The sequence below is a fragment of the Dermochelys coriacea genome, chromosome 9, assembly GCF_009764565.3.
Source record: "Dermochelys coriacea isolate rDerCor1 chromosome 9, rDerCor1.pri.v4, whole genome shotgun sequence".
NCBI lineage: Eukaryota > Metazoa > Chordata > Testudines > Dermochelyidae > Dermochelys > Dermochelys coriacea.
In genome coordinates, this window is record NC_050076.1 from 58,925,895 (window position 1) to 58,950,155 (window position 24,261).

At 48.6% G+C, this 24,261-nt stretch overlaps 1 protein-coding gene across 2 annotated transcripts; it reads right to left on the reverse strand.

The window, feature by feature from the left end:
- Nucleotides 1–343: 343 nt before the first annotated feature.
- SPRY3 (sprouty RTK signaling antagonist 3) lies at nucleotides 344–24,261 on the reverse strand. 2 transcript variants are annotated; one of them, XM_038417257.2, is made up of 3 exons: nucleotides 24,160–24,261; nucleotides 12,332–12,984; nucleotides 344–5,204 (listed from the first exon to the last, which is right to left on the reverse strand). In XM_038417257.2, exon 3 carries the CDS (start codon nucleotides 5,125–5,127, stop codon nucleotides 4,255–4,257), a length of 873 nt encoding a protein of 290 aa, XP_038273185.1. In that variant the 5' UTR covers nucleotides 5,128–5,204; nucleotides 12,332–12,984; nucleotides 24,160–24,261; the 3' UTR covers nucleotides 344–4,254. The 2 variants fall into 2 exon arrangements, with proteins under 2 accessions (XP_038273185.1, XP_043348922.1); XM_043492987.1 differs by lacking the exons at nucleotides 12,332–12,984; nucleotides 24,160–24,261 and adding an exon at nucleotides 11,911–12,105.

A 24,261-nucleotide genomic window follows, 5' to 3' on the forward strand; every position in this document is an offset into this window, starting at 1 on the left:
TCTTACTCTCTGTCAGAGGACAACTGTAACTTACATTTGGACACCAAGGTGAATCAAACATAAACACTAGATCAACTTGGTGCACACATTTGGAGCCGATCTGATCCCTCCCACTTTGTGGCAGTCCCAGCCAGCACTAGATCCATATCTGATGGTAAACTGCATGTTTTGACAGAAAAGAAGAAAGCTCTACCAAGCTGGAGATCTTGGGAAACTCACAGGGAGACCCAGGTTGAAGATGGACTACTTGTTATTAATTAACCAATTAGCCCATGTTGTTCACCTTCAGACAGATTTTGGTAAATCCTGGCCTGGTGTTTTCTATCCTTGTCTAATAAGTTGACTCTCCTGCTGCCCCACGCCTGGAAGAGGAAATTGATAGTTTTCAATAGAGATAAGTCCCAACTAAGCCCCTGGATCCAAATAAATCTGAACTTTGAAGGGGGTACACTCAGATTCTGAACCTGGTTCTGAATTTCACAACTGACACCAAGAATGGCCCAACCAAAGCCCTGGTACTGAACAGCTTTGGATCTGATGTTTTGTGACTCGGTCCCATCTCTGGTTTCCACTCAAGTGTTCCATATTTTACAGAATGTATTGCTAAAAAATTGATAAATTGCAAAATATTTCTAAAATATTACAAAATAGGCCAGATTTCCCAATCCATAACACCCATGATATGGCACAATGTGCTCTCAGAGTGGGAACTTTCACACTGGCACAGAAGAAAGAACATGTAAACAGAAGTCACCATGACCTGCTAGTAATCTTCTGACAATTATTAGAGGTATCTGTGGTCGCATAATAGAAACATAATGCCCATAGACTCGTACTCCATAGGCATGTTGCCTTCTCAGGGACTGGAAGATCAGGCCCTTCCCCTCACCAGGCAAGTTCTCCAGCACTCTGAGGAGTTCACCATTGTGTTTTCATGACATCATGATTCCTCTCCATGGAAACATTCAAGAAGCTGTTATCAAGTCATTCCACGAACAAGTGAGAGGAAAAGATGGACTGTGAAGGAAGAAAGGCATTGACTGAATGGACATGCCCACCCCTTTAAAGGAAAATATGAAAAGCAAAGCTGATCAGAAGGTGGGAGGATGGGGGCTTGTTTGTTTTTCCCCCATGAAAAGTTACACTGATTTTTCATTAAATAAACCTTTTCTAAATATTTTGGGTTCTTATTAAAATAATATAAAAACATTTTTCCATGAAAAGGGGCATTTTACATAAAAATTTTCATTTTGTGGAAGAAGTCATGTTCCATTAAAAAAATTCTTATGACAGAAAATGTTTGACTAACTCTGGTAAAAAGTGAATGGTGCTAGCGAAGAAAGAAGTACAGTGTGTCTTGTTATCGAAGTCCCTCCAATATACATGTCTCTGTGTCTATTACTCTTTATCTGACAGCAGAAATTGGAATTATAAATCAGACTAATTATTGTCACATATATAAATATGTTTGCAATACATTATATCATTTATGGAACAGAGATGTGGACTGATCATCTACACACACACACACACCCCCACACACACCCCCACCCCTCTAGTAGAATTCTCACAGGGAAGACCTGGTGTTTTTCACAGAGCACTCTGAATAGCTTTGCTATCCTTGGAATTGCACATTCTGAAGCATTAAAACAATTCATGGCTCTCCTCCTACTTTGCCGTAAGTTGAATTTCACTATAAGTGAGTTACAGCGTGTGTGTATCATATGAATGCCACAGCTTATATAAATGCGCTTCCCAGCTTCCAATGGGACAAGCAAACTCCCACAACATGGTTCTGGACTTAGCTGAAATGGAGGACCCCCACCAATGGTACAATGCAGCAGGGAGCAAATTTCCATCTAGGAATAGAACTCTTGACTTCTCTTGTCTTCTATACCTACCCTTCCCATTCATCAGCCCACTCAGTACAGAGCCCTGTTAGGAGAGCCTGTAAAATACCCCAGATTACCTATAAACCAAGATCTAGGATTAGCACAACAGAGGTGAAATATTCCTTTGGAGTTTGTAAATTTACCAGGAAGCCAAACCTTGCACATGGCACCAGTCACAGCAATATCATGAATATTATTATAATAGTCCTAGCCATCGTAACATTATACTTATATATACAAAAATATATCAAAGTAATTCTAAAGGAAGAGGAGTAGTCAGTGGATAGGTGTGTGCGACGTCTGTACCCTAAACGTTGGAGTGCCTTGGAGGAAGATTTGGGATAGTTGAGGGTTTTGTTGCAGGTATTTCTCCAGCTCTCGCATGTCCTGTAGCCCTCCTGAACCTTTACTCCAATGGAACAGGAAGGTTATTATGCCTTTTTCTCTTCAGTTAGACACAGACACAGGCACAGACACAGACACGTCTGCCTCTGAGGATGGATGTGATGGTGGGATATATAGCACTGAAGGGTCAACCTGGCTTTCATTCCACAGGCCAAGTTTCTGAAGTCATTGAGGTTGTAACTGAGAGTTTGGCACCATGTTTTTACAGCAGAGATGAGTGAGCCGGAAATTTCGGATTGCAGTCTGGATCTGAACTTCCTCAAGGACCAGGAACATTCAGATACAGGGATTTGGTTTGGCTTATTATAGGTGTTGACCATGAACCATCACCCATATCCATACCTCCCCATAGTCTGAAGATTTCCAGACCTGTGGATTTGGTTCAGACCCATCTCTAGTTTTCAGAAGATGTCTCCTGTCTCAGAACACCTGTGTCAATGTCAGGTTTGCCTATAGGACGCATACCTATGCAGCCAATCTGCTTTTGTGTAGCTTTTTCTATAATATGTGGCGATAAGTGAGGATGCTGAGGTGCTTTGGCTGAGGAGGGAAAGCTGGCTTCATGCATTACCCATCCTGTTCTGCTTTCTAACACACCAATCTCCCTTTCCCCACCAGCCCAAAGCTGGAGCCTCAGCTAAGCACCATTTTCAGGCCCAGGCAAGGACATGATCATTTTTACAGCATCAGCACAAGGAGAGAAGTTGGGGTTCTTCATTTTTTTTTAAGGTTCAGTTTTTCTTTTCTTTTATTAAAGTGAATTCAGTGCTGGTGAAAGGTACCAGATTGAAAGCCCCAGAGACTGAAGGACTCTGTTGATCTACAAGGCAGGGCAGAAGGGCAAGCTTCCTGCACATTGCCCTACTCATATACCTCTCTCTGACATCCAGAGTTAAGAAGGAAGGCCTGGCTCCATGGCCCACCCAGTTCTTGGCCTCTACACTGAGCCTGCCAACAGGATCAGTGTAGTAGAGGTTTACCACCAATGGACAGACTGAAACTACCAACTCACCACTAAACAGGTGGTGTTACCTGTCAGTCACCACCAACCTGAGCTAGAGTCACAGTGATACTTTATAAACTGTAAGGCTCTGCAAGCAGACCTTTACCACTCCCTCAGAGTATCCAGTCCCCCTGACCCTCAACCTGGGATTTAACCTGCTTCATGCTCTTAGCCAAATCTACTTTGAAATACCAATTACTACAGTGAATTCCTCTTGCTGAAGACCCACTGATGTACCAAAGTGGGAGTGGGACTCCTTTCTGTCCACATCACCCTTTCATACCCTTTCCATGCCAGCGTGATCCTTAATCTATCCATGTCCTATTTCCACTGACCAGTGAGCCCCTAAAAACTTGATATTTGGGCTCATTTATTTTCCTTTTTACCTTGAAATTATCAAGAGCTTTATCTCTTGCTCTGCTAAGGGGAGGGGAGTAAGGTGTTGCCATTGGTTGGTACATTGCAGTGGCCCATCTCCCTTTGCAGAGACTGGCCTATAGCACAACAGCATAGGAAACTGAAGGAAAGCCTGTGGGAGGTGCCACTTAGGAAAGCTGCAGAGAGAAAATGGTTTCTGTAGTCCGGTCCCCAGAGGCTTCTAGTGCTTGGACATGTCACCCTTTTGAAACCCACCACAGAAAAACAGCTCCTAAGGCATTTTGAGGTCACAGAGTCCTGAGCCAGGTCCCATGTTGAAAGCCCCCTGTTGATCACGAGTGCATTGTCAGCCTCTGATTCCCTCTGTCCTGGTCCTTTGCCAAAATGTGCAAAACCCATCATGTTGGGCTTGGGCACAGAAGCATGATTCCTTTGTCTCAAGAACATGCTTCACACTCCCTTTGTGGGGCTTGGTGGCTGGCGGATTGTTCATCTGTTTGCTTTGTGCCCAAAGGGGGTGTGCAGCAGAGGGAGGTGAAGGAGAAGAAGAATAGCCAATTCTGCTCCCCAGGAAGGTCATACCGGCTTATCCAGAGTCTTAGGGAAAGGAGTGCCACTGGAGGAGGAGATCTTCCTGCAGACTGTGTTGGTGTGGTTCTGGCAGCGGCAGCCAGGACGTTTCAGACTGTCATAGCCCCGCTGGCAAAGTTTGAGGCACCCCAGTGTAGGGAAGTAGCAGCAGAGGCAGGGCATGAGGAGAGAGAGGAAGCTCATAGCAGCCCAGCGGGCGCAGCAGGACCCCGAGCTGCAGGAGCAGGGGTCATCGGCACAGGTGTCCTCATCATCAGTGGAGCAGTGGTAGAAGAGACCCTTGATGCAGCACAGGCAAGTCCCATAGTCGATGAGACTCTCTGGAGAGCAGAGGCAGCGCTGGTTGCAGACCCAGCAGGAGGGCAAGCTGCGGGTGGCTGTGCAGCGGGCACACTTACAACGCCCACACTCCTCACAGATGAAGAGGTGTCCAGAGTGGAGAGTGGCCTTCTCCACCATACCTTTCAGCGGTTCCTCGGGCTTCAGGTCACCCGCTCTGGGCTGCGTCCGGATGAGGGAGTGCCCAGAATGTGAGGGTGTGACCCCGCTCAGCAGCCGCTGGTCCGAGGCAGTGGTGCTGTGAGACACAGAGCTGGCAGTGCTGGAATGACTCAGGTGCTGCTGCAAGGCTGACATCTGGTGGTGTTGGCTGTGGCTGCGGTGCAGGTCCTGGAAGGTGGAAGACACCAGGCAGTCCTGAGACCACTCTTGCTTGTGGGCCTGCTGTGAGAGGGATGGGTTGGACCGAGCTTGCTTGAAGGAGATGGCAGGTCTCTCCACATAGTCATTGCTGGCACGGATGGAGCGTATCTGGTCAATGGAGAGGATTTGTTGGAAGTCCTCAGCAGGCAGATCCATTGTCTTGTCACTGTTGAGTTCAGCCACTCTGGATGAGAGCAACAAGGGCTTGCAGCATCAGGGCACATCGGAAAATCCTAGGGAAGAAGGACAGAGCAGAAGAGAGAAAAGACACCTGAATTACAACCGTAACTCCAGCATTGAAACAAACCGGAAGGCAAAGGGTGATGGGAAAGCCATGGACAAACTATCACAGGAGCATAAACACCAAGGAAGGAGAGGAATTATTCTACTGGGCATAACTGGGAGGACTGGAGTGAGTATGAGGACAGGGAGACTTAGTCGGAATTATTAAGAAACATTTCTCAATGGTGAGCTCTATTGCTCTATCACCGGTCACTCAAGCAAAGAGTAATATTTTGATCTTTGCTAGCACTTCCCAGCTTCAGATCTCAAAGCACTTCGCAAATACTGAGAAGTTAAGTCCCACACCTCCAACATAGGGAAGTATTGTCCTTGTTTTAGAGAGGTGGCAACTGAGGTTCCCAGATGTGAAGTGACTTCTCCAAAGCCACACAGAGAGCCTGGGACAGAACTGGGAAGAGAATGATGATCTGTCCTGTCCTTTCCACCCCACCAGACCCCTCCTTCCCTCGCTTGCACAAAATGCTGAACATATCCTTTATGGCTCAATCCCTGCACTGGACGGGGATGAATAAGATGAGCCAACATTTCAATCTCTGATGTCTTTGATTCAAACTTAGTTTCCCAGTGTTTTTGTTGGGGTCTCCAGAGCATTTCCATTCATACCCCATGACAAGTAAAGATCATGCTTACTTCTTTCATGAGAACTCAGAGAAAAGCATTTTTTTTTCAATAGTGACAAAATGTTCATGCTAACCAGATTTGCTCTAGGTGATTGGGGTTTGTCAGAGGATATGCTACCTGCATAGAGGCTGTCAGGATTTTGTTTTCAGAAAGCAGTACTTCCTGATTCTCACTGCAGCATTGGAAACTCATTCTGGCTTTCTGCCAGGTGGTCACAGGGATGGGAATGGTCTCCAACCATTCTTTTTAGGGGAGTCTCAAGGTGAGACCAATATTCAGGGGAAGATCCATGGATGGAAGATATTTGCCATCTGACTCAGATTCAGGAATTAATGCTCTCTCATGATGACAGCATTTCTGGACCTGGGCATGGCCGGTAAGAGGAATAACCACCTAAGGTGACCAGATGTCCCAATTTTATAGGGACAGTCCTGATATTTGGGGCTTTGTCTTATATAGGTGCCTATTACCCCCCACTCCCTGTCCCAGTTTTTCACCCTTGCTATCTGGTCACTCGACAATAACCTGAGCAAGACACCTGTGACCATAGAATATGGGCAGTCCTTGGGGGAGGAGGAAGAAAAATGTGATCAGGATTTGTGTGCCTATGGATTCTAGTTACAGCCTCATGGCAGGGAGTACCGAAGCTAGATAGTTCTTATAATGCTTCTGTGTGCAAATTGGGGTACAGGAAGTGACCCAACACCACCTAAGGAGGGAAAGTTAATTGTTTCGTGTTGTACACTGAAAACAACCCCAGCCTGGATTGCAAATCATTTTAAGTCATGATCTTTTACTGTACCTATTGGTGGTACCTATCAACAGTATGTATTTTCCACTGACAGCTGGGTTGCTATGCAGTATTTTCTGGCTTTCTTAGGACAATCTGTCCTCATCTTGCAAGTTCTGCAGGCAACCATATGCTGCATGGATGTTTTCACAGCCCACAGTTCTGCAGAAGGAAGCTATTTAAATACTGACTCTCTTCACTGGCTTTAGACATATTCAGCAAACCAGTCCGATGATGGCAGAGAAGACTTGCCTGTAGGCCAGGAACTATGGGTAAAATACTACTCATGCAATACACAAAGTGAAGAGAAGAGTGACTTTCATTAGCTAGTCTGACCTTAAAAGAACAAACAAGAGCAAAGGCAACTTACTTTGATTGTTAAAGCGAGATCTGTCCTGTCCCTAGTCTCCAGAAGGAAAGAAAAGGCAACCAATCTGATTCCATTGTATTGTATTGTGCTAAGATCTCCAGTCTGCTTTATGGGAGGAAGGGGTTAGGATCAACTGCTTAAAGAAAGAGACTTCAAAGATGCACCAGAACTGCCTTTGCATAACAGTGGATTTTCAGCATTTCTTAATAAGAGTTAGACAAGTGGTTTCAGTATTTTTATAATGCCTTCTCTCTAGCCACCATCCCACCAGTGCGGGCTGTTCTGACTAATGATCCAGACCAGGTAGCACTGACAGTAAACGTGGGGTTTTCTCAGACAGGTGGTCCCTAGTCAGATGGACAGCCAGGAATAAGACCAGAAGAAATTAATTTAAGAGGGAGGGGTTAAGTGGGGGGAAGGGCAATAAGATCCAGCAAATGCCAGGATGAATACAGATGACCATGAAATGCACCAGACTCTAATGAGATGTGCTCACAATGTCCGCTCTGTAATGGGCAGTCTGAATGAGCTTCTCCCCAGAAGTGTACATTATTGACTGAATGGGTTCGGAAGAGTACAGAGTCATTAGGTGTAAATGGCAGTCTGAGCTAGTGAGGTACAAGGATGCTGAGCCATTGTGATGGCTAATTCAAGGGGGTTTCTATGTGACTCCCAACCCCGTGGATGGGAGAAAAGAGCTGGCCCTAAGGAACCCAAGGTAGTCCTGGATGTCTAGAGAAAGCTGGGTAGGGAAGGCACATGGGCTCATAGGACTTCCATGCTGCACTGTTAATGTGTAGGCTGGACAGCTAGAGTCCTTGAGACCACAGATTATGAATAATCAGTTGAACTGGTAATACAGTATGTAGGACCACACAGATTGAACTTGGAGAATGAATTTGGAGAGCACAGGAGCCTGGAGGAAAGGCTGAATGAGAGGGGACTGAATTTAGAATGGAAGAATCCCATGCACTGCTACAGGCTGGGGACCAACTGGCTAAGTGGTAGTTCTGCAGAAAAGGACCTGGGGATTACAGTGAATGAGAAGCTGCATATGAGTCAGCAGTGTGCCCTTGTTGCAAAGAAAGCTAATGGCATATTGAACTGCATTAGTAGGAGCATTGCCAGCAGATTGAGGGTAGTGATTATTCCCCTCTATTTGGCACTGGTGAGGCCACACCTGGAGTATTGTGTCCAGTTTTGGGGCCCCAACTACAGAAAGGATGTGGAAAAATTGGAGAGTCCAGCGAAGGGCAACAAAAATGATTGGAGGGCTGGGGCACATGACTTATGTGGAGAGGCTGAGGGAACTGGGCTTATTTAGTCTGCAGAAGAGAAGAGTGAGGGGGATTTGATAGAAGCCTTCAACTACCTGAAGGGGGATTCCAAAGATGATGGAGCTAGGCTGTTCTCAGTGGTGGCAGATGACAGAACAAGAAGCAATGGTCTCAAGTCGCAGTGTGGGAGGTCTAAGTTGGATATTAGGAAAAACCATTTCACTAGGAGGGTGGTGAAGCACTGGAATAGGTTACCTAGGGAGGTGGTGGAATCTCCTTCTTTAGACGTTTTTAAGGCCCAGCTTGACAAAGCCCTGGCTGGAATAATTTCGCTGAGGTTGGTCCTGCTTTGAGCAGAGGGTTGAGCTAGATGACCTCCTGAGGTCTTTTCCAACCCTAATCTTCTATGACCTTCTATGATTCTATGACTTTGTCCAGGGCATGTGAGCAGTACTGATGCTAACTCCATGGCTGTGCCTCAGTATAGGGCCTGGCCCAGTGGATCACACTCAGGATCTAGAGAGGCACCAGAGGGTAGGATCTGGGTCCCATAGGACACTAGATCCCATGCAGGTAGCATGAGCTAGCTGGAGAGAAACAGGACCCAGAAAGCATAAGGTTTGAAACCAAGACCCAACAGGTAGGATATGAGGGCTGAGAGGACAGTAGAACCCAACAGTTTTGAGGGCAGTACGACTGGGTGCTAGAACACAGAACTTGAAAGTTACTATAACCCAAAGAAAAGGACATGGAAACTGGAGAGCACTGGGACCAGCAGGACTAAGATAAGGGACTCGGAAGGCAATGGGATCTGCAAGGTTTGGACACTGGGGCCCGATGGCTAGGTTCTGGGACCTGATGGGCACTAGAATCTTGTGGACAGGAAGTTGTACTCATATGATAGGATTCAGAACTGGCGAGATAGAGGATCCAGCAGGTTTCAGGACCTGCTGAGCATGGGGATCTGGCAGATAGGATTCAGGATACTCAGACACATTGGAGAGGATTCCAGATCACTGGGCAGGAGCCTCAGCAGAGAAGATTTCTGACCCAATATGGGCTAGGACCCACTGACTACAGTACACTTCAAGACCTGCTTGGTCACTGGGACTCAGTGGAGTTTATTCTGGACCTGTTAGAATCTAGCATTCAGTAGCTATAATGCCAAACCTGGTGGGTACCAGGGCCAAGAGGATGTGATTCAAGGCTTGTTGGAGGCTGGGCTCAGAAGATACGATTCTGGACAGGATGGGCACTAGGACCCAGCAAGGCTCCCGATGTCCAACAGGATAAAAACGGATTGAATGACAATAAATTGTTTGCCATTCCGGATGTGATGAATCCAGTCCAGCCGGCAGGATGGACCGAAATAGATACTGCAGGCGAAGGTAAAGGAAAAAAGTCAGGGATGAATAGGCAGGGAACTGGCAGCTGCTGAGAGAAAAAACTACTACAGCGTGTTTCAGATCAAGAGAACAGCCCATTCAGCAGGGAGTAGCAGCAGCAACAAGAGCTAGGAAACTGACCAGGGGTGGGGTGGGTTCAAGATTCACAAAGGAGCATTTCTGTCTATTGATGTATCTACCTAGCCATATCCATGCCACCACAGACGAGCGTGTCGAGAGATTCACAGGCCAGATCCTCTGCTAGGGTGAATTGGCAGAGCTCAGCTGAATTCATTGGAGCTGCACTGATTCACACCAGTTGAGGAGGTGGCCCCAATACTGTGTATTTAGATGCCACTGGGGCTTGCTTTTCTTTGGATCCAAGGGTACTGGAACAATTTGTATAGTCGGGGTGCTGAGAGCCATTGAACCCTATATATGATGGAAACCACATCAGGTCTCCTAGTTCCAGCACCTGTCTGGTCCTATAAGACTATCCGTGCTAGTGTTACTGGGCTGTGTCCTGCAAAGGGCTGGGGACATGCGACTCCCAGTAGGTTCAGTGGCAGCTGTAGGAGTTCAGCCCAGCTGGGGATTTGGCCCATGGTTGAAGTTGCAAACCACTGCCATAACAATTTCCTCATAGCTGTGGGGAGGGGTCATTATCAGCTGAACTTTTATAGTCTGGGTCTCAACCCAAAGGTGAATTATACTGAAAAATGTGAGTAAATTCCATGCACCTATTTATGAGCTTTAGATAGCTATCTTTGTCTGTGTGTCTGTCTATCCCCATACACACTCCTTTATCTCTCTGTATGTTTGTCTATCCCTGTACATATTCCTTTGTCTGTCTATCCCCATACCCATTCTTTTATGTGTGTGTGTGCATATATGTCTAGCTCTGTCTGTCTGTCCATCCCAATATACATTGGGTAGATACAAGCCTCATACATCTCTCTCTCTCTCTGGAGTTTGTATAGAATCATTCACCAGAGTGTCTAAGCTTGAGAGCATGAAAAAAAAATCACACTTTTTCCATCAAAAATAGTTGTTCATTGGTGTCATAATTTAAATTGCTGGTTTTCTTTTCCAACCCCCTTTTGGACTCCAGAACACCTGGGTCTCCTCAGGTACACAGCCCGCAACTCCAGCTGAGGTGATACCCATTGCCTGCCTTCTAGTTCAGCCTTTCCCTGGCAAGGGGGGGGGGCACAGCCATGATTTTGAAAAACAGCACTCCCACTCCCACCTTCTTGTCCAGGAGGCCTACAGCCCACTGAAGTCCATCTGCTGCTGTCACATTTGCCTTACAGCTGATTTTTTCTGTACCAAAGGAGCTTGGTATCTCCTCTCGGCCTTGACATACCCAATTGCCCCAAACCTGGTACCCAGTGCAGTTCCCATGGCAGCCTGGAAGTTTCACTGTTGACTTAAGCAAGTCTAGTCCTATTTCCACATACACTCATAACTCCATTAAAAATCTGAGAGCGCACAGCCATTCATGCCTCTGTTCAGAGTCTGCTTTCCCTCCTGCCTACAGTATTGTGTGTATTTCGTATCATTAGCCCCGTAGTGGAGAACCCAGACCAATCACCTGGCTAACAGGCAGGGGCCAGCTGCTATTCTGCCGTGCAGGTACTCTAATGAGACACTTCCAGCCAGGAGACCCTTTGCCTCAGGTTTCCCTCCCCCAAACCCGACGCCGCTATCTCCCAGGCTGATGATCGCTGCCTGACAAGCCCCGGAAGCAGGGCAGTTTTATGGCCCCGGGCTATCCCAAATCCTGTAAAGTCTGTGCGATAATGGGCCATAGGGCGAGATTGTAAAGGCAAATGATTCACAGGCGCTTGCAGCCGCAGGAAACATGCCGAGCAGCCAAAAACGAGTTTCACAGAGGCCGGGCGGGCGGGGAGATCACCTCTACCCCGGATTGTGAGCCAGCCGATGCCGGGCTCCCTTCTCTCCTTCACCATCCATGCCTCCTGCAAAGGCTCCCTGCCTGTGTTCTTGGGGAGGGACCGCGGGCCTTTCCAGTGGCCGGTGCTATGCGGTTCAGCTCCCGCACCCACCCCCAAAGCGGGGACCCTGGTGGGAGTGCACCTTCTCGCCAGCGCCTCCGCCCAGCCTCACTCCCAGAGAGGGGCTTGCTTGGGAACCGGGCGAGGTTCCAGGACCTGTCGGGCACTGGGTTACCCGCTCCCGGGGTCTCGGACACAGCGGCCAGACTAACACACGCCTCAAGCCGTGGAGCGCTGCGCTGGGTGTGCGAGACGAGCCCGGGAGCTCGCAGCCCGCGTGGACACACCAGGCTTCTCCCGCTGCTCCGCGCCGAGTCGCCACAACCCCTGCAGGGCGGCGCTACCGGTGCCACGCCGCGCCCCGGCACCCACTGGCTCCGCAGGCTTTGTACGGCTCAGCTCTCCCGTGCGCGCCCCTGAGCCAGCGGCGCATCCCCGCAGGGCAGCGAGGAGCCGGAAAGGGAGCGCCCCGAGATCGCTCGCGAGCCCTGGGGTTCTGAGACCCCCAGCTCGGTGCACAACAGCCTGCTCCGCTCAGGGAGACAGCCGTGGGTCTCCGCGGGCAGCCCGCGTGGCAATGGGCAAGGCGCGCTTACCTCGAGGCCAGTGCAGGTCCATGCTGTTAACGGCACCTTCCTATCTGGGGCCAGAGCCCCGCACGCTCCTGGGCCGCCTCTCGCTGGAGAAAGTCTGAATGAAAACTGCTCGGTCCTCCTCAGAGCCAGGGCAAGTCCCGCTCCTGCCGCCTCTCCCTGGGCTGACCGGAGCTCGGGGTCTATGTATGCGCGGCTAAGGGCTATTGAGATCCCGCTCTACAGTGAGCAGCCTGGACGCCCAGGTTTCCTGCCCAAACCCGGCCCGTCCTCTCTCTGCAGCCTGCTGGGCGGTGCGGGGAGCCAGCGTGAGCTGGGCAAGGCGAGGTGAGGTGCTGCGGGGGCTAGTCAGGTAGGTGCTGGGTGCGTGTGTATGGGGGGTGGCTCTGGGCAGAGCGGGGGCTGGGGTTGCTCGCTGGCGATTTGTGAATGCAGCTCTCCGCCGCGCTCGTCTTGTGAATGGGTGAGAGGGGAGGGGTTTGCTGCTCCTTGGTACAAGCTCGGTCGCTTCGACCCCCCTGTTCGCTCCCTCTGTCGTTCGCCTTCCCGGAGCTGGAGCTCTTAATGCCTTGGCTAAGTGGCGTCATCCAGCTGAAATTGAATCGGCCCATTAGAACTCCCCATAGGGCTCAGTGTATCCGCTCCCTGGATAATGACTGCAACAGAATTAAAAAAGAGAGAGAGGAAAAAACCTAACCGTATTAAGGAGGCTCCATTTCAATATTTCCGTCTGGAAAGAGCTGCCTCTCCCCCACAGCCCCTTCCCCAAAACTGCCCCTGGCAGCGGTTCTGGCCACGGCTCACCCCCCCCCCCCCACTTAACCCCTGAGTGACTGCGCTCTGCTGCTACCCTGATGGTCTGATCACCCTCTTTTCTCCATTTTCCCCCTTCAGCTCTTCTCTTTCTCCATCTTCCCAGCCTGCCAGAAATGGGGAGTCTGATCACCTAGAACTCATAGACTCTGAGCTCAGAAGGGATCATCCTGACCTCCTGCACATCGCAGGCCATAGAACCTCACCCACCCACTCCTGAAATCGACCCAGAACCTCTGGATCCCTTACTGCTGTCTTCATATCACAAAGACTCCACTGTTTACACTACTTTAAACCTGCTGGTGACCTGGGCCCCAGGCTGCAGAGGAAGTCAAAAAAAAAAAAACCCCAGGGTGTCAGCCAATCTGATCTAGGAAAAAATTCCTTCCTGACCCCAAATATGGTGATCAGTTAGACCCTGAGCATGTGGGTCAGACACCTGGGAAATAATTCTCTGCAGTAACTCAGAGCCCTCCCTATCTACTGTCCTGTCTCCAACCACTGGGGATTTTTACTACTAGCAGTGGCTGATGGGCCACATGTCATTGTAGGCAGTCCCATCACACCATCCCCTCCATAAACTTACGAAGTTCTGTCTTGAAGCCAGTTAGGTTTTTTGCCCCCACTGCTTCCCTTGGGATTCTGTTCCAGAACTTCACTCCTCTGATGGTTAGAAACCTTCATCTAATTTCAAGTCTAAACTTGTTGATGGCTAATTTATAGCCATTTGTTCTTGTGTCCACATTGGCGCTTAACTTAGATAACTTCTCTCCCACCCAGGTGTTTATCACTCTGGTGTATTTATAGAAAGTAATGACATCTCCTCTCAGCCTTCATTTGGTTAGGCTAAACAAGCCAAGCTCTTTGAGTCTCTTCTCATAAAGTAGGTTCTCCATTCCTCCGATCATCCTTCTCTGCACCTCTTCCAGTCTGAATTCATCTTCTTAAAAATTCATCCATTGCTCATGCCTCTGAACAGCTCAGAGGTGTCAACCCTTGCCCGACTCTAGACCTGGCCACTTAGGGCCAGGTTTTCAAACACTGGCCTCTGGTTTTGTTCCTCCACACGTGAGCACTCTTTGCACCCTCAGCGATCTACAGTTCAGGGCCCGATCTCCAGTTCACTGGCAGCAGTGACTTCAGTGGAATGCATCCTGATTCAGAGCCATAGAAGTGGGAAGAGAATCAAGTGCTTGGATGCCAGCATAGGTTGGTCTGGGAAGGATGGCCTTGAGGTTAAGGCAGTGGCTGCACACTCAGAAGAACTGGGTTCTAGAGCCTTGTGACCTGCCTCCAGCCTGATGGGATCCTGCTACAAGGTTCAGTTGGGTAAACAGTGGGACCCTCTTGGGCTCAGGTTGGGCCAGGTCAGCTCTTCTCTACAAGCCTGTGGGGGCAGCTTTACACTCTGGCAACTGGCACCTCACTGTGCTGCACTCCAGAGTGGGTGTGCCAGCTGAGGAGTCATTGCACAGCATATCCACCACAGCAGGGGCTGCAGATGGCAGAAGCAGTGCACACAACTGCCTGTGCCAGCCCTGGCAGGAGGAGGAGAGAGAAACCCAGGGGCAGGAAATGGTGATGCTGACTCAGGGTTGGGAGATCAGGTGGACAGGGGAGAGGGGAGCTGGGCTGGAAAACCCTGCCTGGTTTGAGCCTAAAAATTAGGCCTGAGCAGATCTCTACTGGGTACTAGTCCAGCTCTGCCACTGACCTGCTGTGTGACCTTAGGTAAATCATTTAATCCCTCTCTGTTCCAGTTCCCTGTCTGTCAAATGGGGATAATCTCTCCTTTCTTCCACTCATGTCTATTTAGCCTATAGGCTCTTCAGGGCTCATGCTGTGTGCACATTCAGTGCCCAACAAAACAAGGGCCTGATCATGGAGGGCTGCCTCTGTAATACAAATAAGTACTAAATTAAACCTGAAAACATGCAGCTGCAACCACAGATGCTCATCTAAGGCCAGCCTGGAAATGAGCTCCTTCTGCTCAGATGTGGAATTATCTGCTCCCCGCATTAGGTCTCATCCTGATCCCCACTAGTTAAAGGTTTGTTTAAACCCTGAAGTATGAGGTTTAATATTCCTTCCACAACTTGTTAGCCTTAACTATTATAACTGGATATTCTTGTTATCTTTAGAAATGTCCAATCCCTTTTTTAATCTTGCTGAGTTCCTGGCCTCAACAACTTCCTGTGGCAGTGAGTTCCACAGTCTAATTGTGCATTATGTGAAAAAGGATTTCCTTTATTCAGTTTTGAATTTGCCACCTTTTAATTTCCTTAAATTTCTTCTTCTTGTGTTATGAGAAAGGGCACTTATTTCCCCTCTGTCTACCTTCTTCAGGCCATTCATGTTTTATATCCTTTATCATTTTCCCCATCATGCCAATTTATACCATCTGAGGATCTGGTCCCTAATATATATGTATATATTTATTTATGTGTTTCCCTCTGTTAAGAACCCCTGAGATTAGCAACACTGTATCAAATCTGAAATCTCAGTTACTTTCCTTCACCTATCAGAGGGGTAGCCATGTTAGTCTGGATCTGTAAACACAGCAGAGAGTCCTGTGGCACCTTAGAGACTAACAGACGTATTGAAGATTAAGCTTTCGTGGGTGAATACGTCCGAGGGTATTTACCCACAAAAGTTTATGCTCCAATACATCTGTTAGTCTATAAAGTGTCACAGGACTCTTTGCCTCTTTTCCTTTACCTGTTGCCAAGCTCTCCAATGGGACAATGAAAGTAGACCAGTCAGTTTCACTTTCAGTTTCTAATGAGTTTCACTTTCTGGTTCTTAACTACTTCCTGTATTTGGATTTCCAGTGCTTCAGGGGGTGAATTAATTCACCCTCCGCACAAAAATATTTTCATTGCTTTTTTTTTTTTTAAATCTACAAAAATGTTAAAGAAAACAAAATAGCTATATTTGGAGCCTAAACTACTTAGTTATGAGTTTCCGTTTTAACATAACGAGGCCAAGGCAGAGTTTAGCATTATTTTCTAGACATGTTGTCCATCCACCTCCCAGTCTAACCATCTTTGATTCTGCCTTTGCAGACAGTCTAATAATTAACCACCATGAATCAGCCTGGAAGCACTGAAGAGTAGCAGGCAGTGCAGTGGGGAGGGAGAATATCCTACAATGAAGCAGAAGATGTCTGGTCTCTGCTGATGCTACAATCCAAGCTGTGGGGGTTGGTTTTCAGTGAAATGGTAGGGAGGGTTTAGGAAAACCCATGTCTCTTCTGACTGGCCAGCCCAAGGTAGGGGGGTGCTGCTGCCACCTCACTTCTAAGGGTTAGTCTACACTGGCAAGGTTAAAGAGCCGTGGCAGTGCTTTAACGTGGCTTGTGTAGTCGCGGGAGAGCACTGGGAGAGTACTCTCCCAGCGCTCTAAAAAAACCCACCTTCACGAGGAATGTAGCTCCCAGCGCTGGTGCACTGTCTACACTGGCACTTTACAGCGCTGAAACTTGCAGCACTCAGGGGGGTGTTTTTTCACACCCCGAGCAAGAAAGTTGCAGTGCTGTAAAGTGCCAGTGTAGACAAGCCCTAAGGTTCCGTGATTTTAAAGCCAAAAGGGACCCTGATGGTCATCTAATTGGTCCTCCTGTGTTATGTAAAAGTCATTTAAAACCATATGGGGCTAGAAGCTACAGCAAGGTGCTTGGATTTTGTGAGAAGATCACAAATTCAACCGGGGGGGCGCTGAGGAGAACACAGCAGACTCCTCTTGTCCCAATTAACAAATCACAGAGGAGGATTAGTCAGGCAAGCCCTGGACTCCAGGTACAAGCTTAACAGAAACCGTGATAGGAGGAAGGAGATGCAACCACTCATTAAAATCAAATAATTCATTTGGCATATGACACTTACTAATCAACAGAAAAGGTGGAGGTACTTTCCACTGTGTTTTTCCTTTGAACCCAGCACAGCTTCCTGAGCAAGGAACGACTGTGCATCCTTTTGAGCCCAAACCCCATTCCTGACTGTTCCAAACTGCATTCATTCTGGTAGAGCTGATGCAATTATGCCAGTCTGAGAGCAGACTCTGGCCCTCTACTAGAGCCAAGTTCTGAGTTCCTTACCCACTTTGCAGCATGCAATGAGATTTATTCATTGACTGCAATGGGAGTTTGCTGTGAATAAGGAGCTGGGCTGAATAAAACCTTAGCAAGGATCTCAGGATGGTTTGAGATTGAAACAGACTGACAGAGCTTACCTGAAACTGCCTAAACTGTTAGTATCCATAGATTCTGCTGAGAAAGAGTTAAGTAGGTTCTGCTGACCCATTGAGGCAGGTGGTTCAATTTGCTACTTGGATATAAGGGAGGTGGGAGGGGCTCTCTGGGAAAAGAGGATCCAGGGTGTGGGTTGAGAGAGAGAAGCTATAGCAGCACTCAATCCTGGGGAGCAGGTTTGAGCTGAAATTTCTCTTATTGTTGCTTTGTTGATAAAGCCAACCTGGGAGCGGGGAGGGGTGTAATTCTACATAGCGTGTGCGCTATGGTTGTAGGGTAGGCGGGGAAAGGCCCTACTCAGAGATTTTAACAGATTTCTACATCTGCCACAGCATTTTAGTTCCTTTGTACTAATACACAAACACACAAGCAGCAGCTGAGTGGATGATGATGATGTGTAGGTAGCTGTAGTTGCTGTGCTTTCCTCGTGACTTGTTGTGGGTATCTGACAGCTTGCTCAAGGCTTTGCAAGAACATGAAGAATCAAACACAAAATGTTCCTCTGCTCACCTGCCTGTTTGTCCAGTCACATTTTCCAGAGGGTTCTGTTTGTGATATTGTTGGTGGTATGACACTTTGCACTTATGTAGCCCCTCCTCTGAGGATCTCATGGCACATTACAGACATGAACAAGTTTAGCCTCACAGTGCCAGCACACAGTAAGTTAATATTAGCATCCCCATCTTACAGATGGGGTAGCTGAGACACAGAGAGAGGACATGACCTGCATAAGGTCACACAGCAAGTCTGTAAAGACCCTGATAAGGAACCCAGAGCTTCGTGCTCAGAGTCACCTACTTTGACCACCCAAGACTCAAACATGCTTTCTGCCTGAATACCTGCTGGTACTGGCTCTCGCTGATTCTCCCTAATTGTAGTAAGGTGGTCATGAGAGGGTTAAATGGGTTACCCAGAGTATTATGGGATGGAGCCAAGCTCCACTGCTCCCTTACCTACTGTTTAATCAGGTAGTGTTTTCTTCCCCACATCTACACTGTTGTGATGCAGTTAAATAAAGTAGCAACTTCCCAGTCCGCAGTCCTGTGAATAGATTTATTTCTGTTCCACTGAGTGGTCCCTTTACAAAACTAACTGTGCACTAATGCAATGGACTGTGGCAACCAAGGGATTAGGGCTCCCTGAGGCATATAGTATGTTGCCAAAATGGATGGTGCCCATACGGGGTTCTTCTGTAGAAATGTGTCACTGCTGGGAGATTTCTGAACTACATCTTCCAGCCCACGTTTCCAGGGTGGACACACCATAGGGTAGCAGTTCTTCCACAATGTTTGCAGCAGCCAGCTCTACCCGTTAGTCATCTATGACAAACTCATTGCACCACAATGCCATGATCTTCTCTTGGTGCCCTCTTTTTATTTTGCCCATAGTGCTGGGAAAGGGTCCCAGACCAGCTGCCCCTGCAGACAGAAAGCCTCTGGTTATCCACAGGGCAGGTAGACTGCAACAAGGCAAGCTTCCCCGACGTTGTCCTGCCCATATGCCCAACCCTGATCCGGTGAGACCACCTCTACCATGGAGAAGGGAATAGCATTTCCATATCCCACTCAGCTCTTGGCCTCTCCATTCAGACTTCCAACGTTGGCGCCAAATAACATCACTTGTGGTGCTTTTCTGATGGGGAAGATTGTTTCCACTAGGAAATGGACCACAACTGTACTTGATAAGAAGTCAAGGATGGAGGGAGAGGGACAGAAGATGCAGGTGAAAGGAAGACGATGTGTTCTGTGCAGAGGACATGGCAAGATTTCCCAAGAGGTGCTTTAACCTTAGATAACAGGCTGTTTCTTAGGTGGATGGGATCTAGCAGGCCTGAAGGTTTTACAGCATAGGCCACTGGGAGTGCATCTAGAGAGCATTTTCTAGCAGCAGTCTCCAGTGCCCAGTGTGCACCCCTTTCACATGACCCAATTCACCTCTGTACCCTTCAAGGCATGCTTGCTGATTTCTGTGCACACGTGCTTCCCAGGTGGCCTGTCTCTCTGCTGTTTGACTCCCTCCCTGACCCACACGTGGCCTAACTCCTGACTACTGTTCTCCCCTTGACTGCCAGGGATGTGTGCTGCTCACAGCTAGCTGCCCCTGTGAATCATTGGGCATGAACTTCCCAAGCATCCCTCTCTCCAACTGCCAATTCCATCAGTGAATCGAGGAGACATGCACTTCCCATGCAAACGGTCTCCCCATTGTCTGCTCTAATCCCCCTCTCCTATAGCCTTGTCCTACTACACGACCTGCCTCCCTGCTGCTGCTTCCATCCCTAATTCCTATGGACATGAACTCTCTGCATGAGCTAGCTACTTAGTGCTGGATCCCACTTCAGTTCCCGCAACATATCCTCCCCATGCAACCTGCCTCCCTGCTCCTTGTTCTGTCTCCAGCCCTAAGAGACATGGCACTTGCCCCTCTGCCTCCAGCACTAGTCCTTATGCACATGCAATACACCTCCTGGACTTTCTGCTACTCCCCTAAAGCCAGGGGTGGCTGATAATGTCACTCAGGCTGGCGTGATGGCATTTCTGAATTTCCTTGCTTTCAGCACGCTAAGTTCCAGCCTCAATGTGACTTTAACTTCAGTGTGTGTGAGAGAGAGAGTTGGTATTAAATTGCCAATCTGGTCACATGTTGCTAGGGATTTGGCAGTAGCTTAGCAGCACCGCCCCCACATTCACTTTTTTGGCCAGTGCAACTCCTCTGCTTAACGTAAGGCAGAAGAAGTTAAGAATAGGAGAAACCGGAAAATGAAAAAGGACGAGTCATTATGAATGTCAGGAGCTCCTCAGCTGCGGGTGTGAGAGTGTTCCAGCCCTCCCCTGCCCGCTCTATGTGACAGAGGGAGAGAGGATTTCATTAGCAGGCTATTTTCAGAGCTGACATCCTACCCAACACTAAATATAGCTGGTCCCCTCCTCTCAAACTGGGGTTTCTTTTCTGTTAAACTTTAATAAACCTCTCCCTTATGTATCACAGACCTTCCTTCCTTGTTCTTCTCCCTCCTGCCTAGCTTTTACTTTCATGCCTTTCTTTCCCTTGTCACTTCTTTCTTTCTTTCTGTCTTTTCGCCCTCTTTTCTACCATCCTTTCTTTCCTTCTCCTTCCCCTCCCCACAGCCCCCTCTCATGGCCACCTTTGCAGGACATCTGAGCCACAGGAAGGACAGTCGCAGCCAATGAAGCTGCCTGGCTGGGGGGAAGGTTGTTAGCTGGGCTGGCTGTGCAGGGAACACCCAGGATGCACTCTGAGCCCTGCATACCTGATGATAGGTTGAAATGTGGCACGACTGAGGTTACCTAGTTGCCTGCCAAGTACAGGAGTGGGTACCCAAACCTTCCAGCACGGGGATTCAGCACCTTCTTGTGGCAGCCAAGCAAGCACTGAAGGCCACTGCCAGTCTAGCCTCCTGCCCAAAAGACAAGGGTGAAAGGAACCAGGAAGATGGGCTCAGGAGGCTGGGCTGAGACACCTGATTTAGAATTGTATTTGCATTCCAAACACAGCTGTTTCCTATTGTCCTCAGCTGTTCTGCTCTCAGCCAGACTCGGGGGCTCACCACTGTGCACAGGAAAGGGGATCCCCATTGGGGAACTGGGAAAGCCCTAATGCTGCACCCCCAGCAGAGAGACATGGCCCCACCTCCCAGGAGCTCACTATGGCCCCACAAGAAAGATGACACCCAGCAGAAAATGGTGGGAGTGCAATGGCACACCTTGCTAAAAGGGAGGCCCTGCACCTCACCCCCAGTAGCAAATGAGGAAGCTGCCGGCTGGGGCCGAGGGTGGGGGAGACCCAACACCCCTGGAGGAATGGGAGGATATGAATGCTGTGCCCCAGGGAAAACAAGGAGTTTTCCCAGGAGAAACTGGAGAAGCCCAGCACTGCATGCTGATATCAGATAATCACTTAGAAAATTCCTTGAATAAAAATCTGTGAATATTATGAATGATGTCTATTACGGCAGTGCCTGAGGGCCAACTGAGACGAGGGCCCCATGTGCTCAGCCATGTGGCCCAGATCTTCAGGACTTCAGTTGGTGTTAGGTACCTATATCCCTTTGAGGATCTGCCCCTGTACCAATACAGGGTAGCGGGTGGTCCCTGTGCCAAAAATCAGACAGACGCAAGGTATGGGAAGGGGTGGAACACACCAGCCTAGTGACCAATGGGATGGCAGCAAACATCCTGTGTTCAGCCCTTGGCATTGGAGAGTGACGCATTTTGGGAGCATCCCAGTCGAGCTGAGCCAGAGTTGACTGGCCTGACTACAGGGGAAGCCAGCACAAAGTTTGGAATAACACCTTTGCCCACCTCAGTGTGGGGCATTCTGCACACAGCTGCAGTCACCTCTAAGGACTTTCTCCTGTGACTACAGCTAGCCTACAAACTTGTCCTTCCCTGCCTACAAGCCTTTGCCTACAAGCATTGCCATCTCCAGGGGCTGTGTGCAATTCCCTTCCTTCATTAATATTGTTACCTTGAAGGTATTTATAGACTGTGAGCCTGTCCCTACCTGCAGCCTTCATTTTTCTAAAGGACAGAAATTTAATTCATTCCATTGCTTTTACCACTGTGTCTGCCCCCATCCAGACTGGAGAGGTACGGTGCAGTAAGCAAAGAGGTGGCTGGCTGTTAGTAAGGAGGCTGCGGTGTAGGGGACAGTGCCCTGGGCTGGTATTAAGTAACCTAGGTTCTATTCCTAGCTCTGCTACGGGATGACTCTGGGCAAGTCACTTCACCTTCCTGTGTCTCAGTTTTTCCATCTGTGAAATGGGGATGATGCTACTGACTGACTTTGTAAAGCGCTCTGAGATCAACTGATGACAACTACCAAAGATGAGCTAGACTCAGACAAATGTTATATATTACTTTCACCCTCCAGAAGGAGAAACATGTGGTGACCTGGCCACAGGGCTGAGTTACAAAGAGGTGCCCTTGAGTGGCAGATGGCCAGAGGATGCTGGGAGAGACACTGCCAGAGGAGTGGGCAATGCCTGGCCAGTGTTAATCCCCAGAGCCACCAGGAGGCAGCGCCACTAGCAGTTAGTGCACCCCGTCACACCAACCTATCTGGTCGTTGTGCATCTTCTGATTTTACTGACCCAGAAAAAGGCCTAACTCTTGCTAGTCCTGCAAAATGAGACAGCTGTGGGCTGGGTACTAACCTTTGTCACCCTTCTCTTATAGAAGTGCTGTGGGGTCATTACTAACTGCCCCTTAGCAGGGGAGGAAGAATGCACTTGGTGCTAAGGTGCTAGATGGGGACCATCGAGGGTTCAGGCCTCAGCTCTGTCACAGGTGAGCTCGGACAGGACATTTTGTGTCTCTGGGCCTTGGTCTTCCTGTCTGCGAAATGAGGCTAACGAGACTTCCCAGCCTTAGCCAGTGTTGTAAAGGTAACTGGCAGCTAGGTGAGAATCTCCAGCAGTGCAGTCCCTATTAACCAGCCACTGGCCTGGAATAGCCCAGCCAGTGCTGCACACTTATGGCAAGCTCTACGTCTGGCCAAGTTGATGTTAAGAAGATTTTGGCCCCAACGTACTTTATTAAGACCATGAATTAATAACAGAGCCTGCTGTGATTCTCTCAATAGCATCACTTCTGTTCTATTCAGGTTCTTGTACTCTGCCCATCACCATTTCCAGCCAGAGAGTGACTCAGTTTCTAACCATCAGAGGAGTGAAGTTTTGGAATAGCCTTCCAAGGGAAACAGTGGGGGCAAAAGATCTATCTGGCTTTAAGATTCTACTCGATAAGTTTATGGAGGAGATGGTATGATGGGATAATGTGATTTTGGTAATTAATTGATCTTTAAATATTCAGGGTAAATAGGCCTAATCCCCTGAGATGGGATATTAGATGGATGGGATCTGAGTTACCCAGGAAAGAATTTTCTGTAGTATTTGGCTGGTGAATCTTGCCCATATGCTCAGGGTTTAGCTGATTGCCATATTTGGGGTCAGGAAAGAATTTTCCTCCAGGGCAGATTGGAAGAGGCCCTGGAGATTTTTCGCCTTCCTCTGTAGCATGGGGCACGGGTCACTTGAGGGAGGATTCTCTGCTCCTTGAAGTCTTTAAACCACAATTTGAGGACTTCAATAGCTCAGACATAGGTGAGGTTTTTTTGTAGGATTGGGTGGGTGAGATTCTGTGGCCTGTGTTATGCAGGAGGTCGGACTAGATGATCAGAATGGTCCCTTCTGACCTTAGTATCTATGAACCATGGTAACTGGGCACCAGCATGTAGGGCATATCTCTGGATCTGAGCTAGTGGGTTTAGGTCAAGATGGAGGCCCATTGGTAGAGTTGTATACGGGGCCAGGACTGGAATAGCAGGGGCTGTGGTGGAAGATTGAGGTGCATTGGCAGAGCTGTACTGGCACTCAAAGCTGGATTAGTCACGTGGGCTTCAGGTGAGAACTAAGGAGCATCCATAGAGCTGCATGGAGGAAGTTTACTGATCTCCTCCCATTCGACTCCTTTCCCTGGCTCTAGCCAGTGCTTTCAGGGAGCTGCTTTCGCAAAGCCCAGATTCATCCAAAAATAAGTAAATGGAACAAGCCAAACCCATCCTTTCCCCTTCCACGCACCCACTATCCACTACCAGCGTGGGAGCATTTCCAGCCAGAGAGTGACTCAGTTTCCTGGTGTCTCTGCTACATGTGAGTTTACATCTGCATTCAAGTGTCTGGATGCTCGCTCTCTCTCTCTCCCCCCAGTCCCCACCCCCATTCTGAGTGGCAGCTGCAGGTACTTACAGCGTCTCAGTGATGTGTCCATTAGGACAGTGCAGTTCTCTTGCTCTCGTTCTCCCTCTCTTCCTCTGGGTGTGTGCTGCCCTTTAAGTAAGAGGCTGTGGC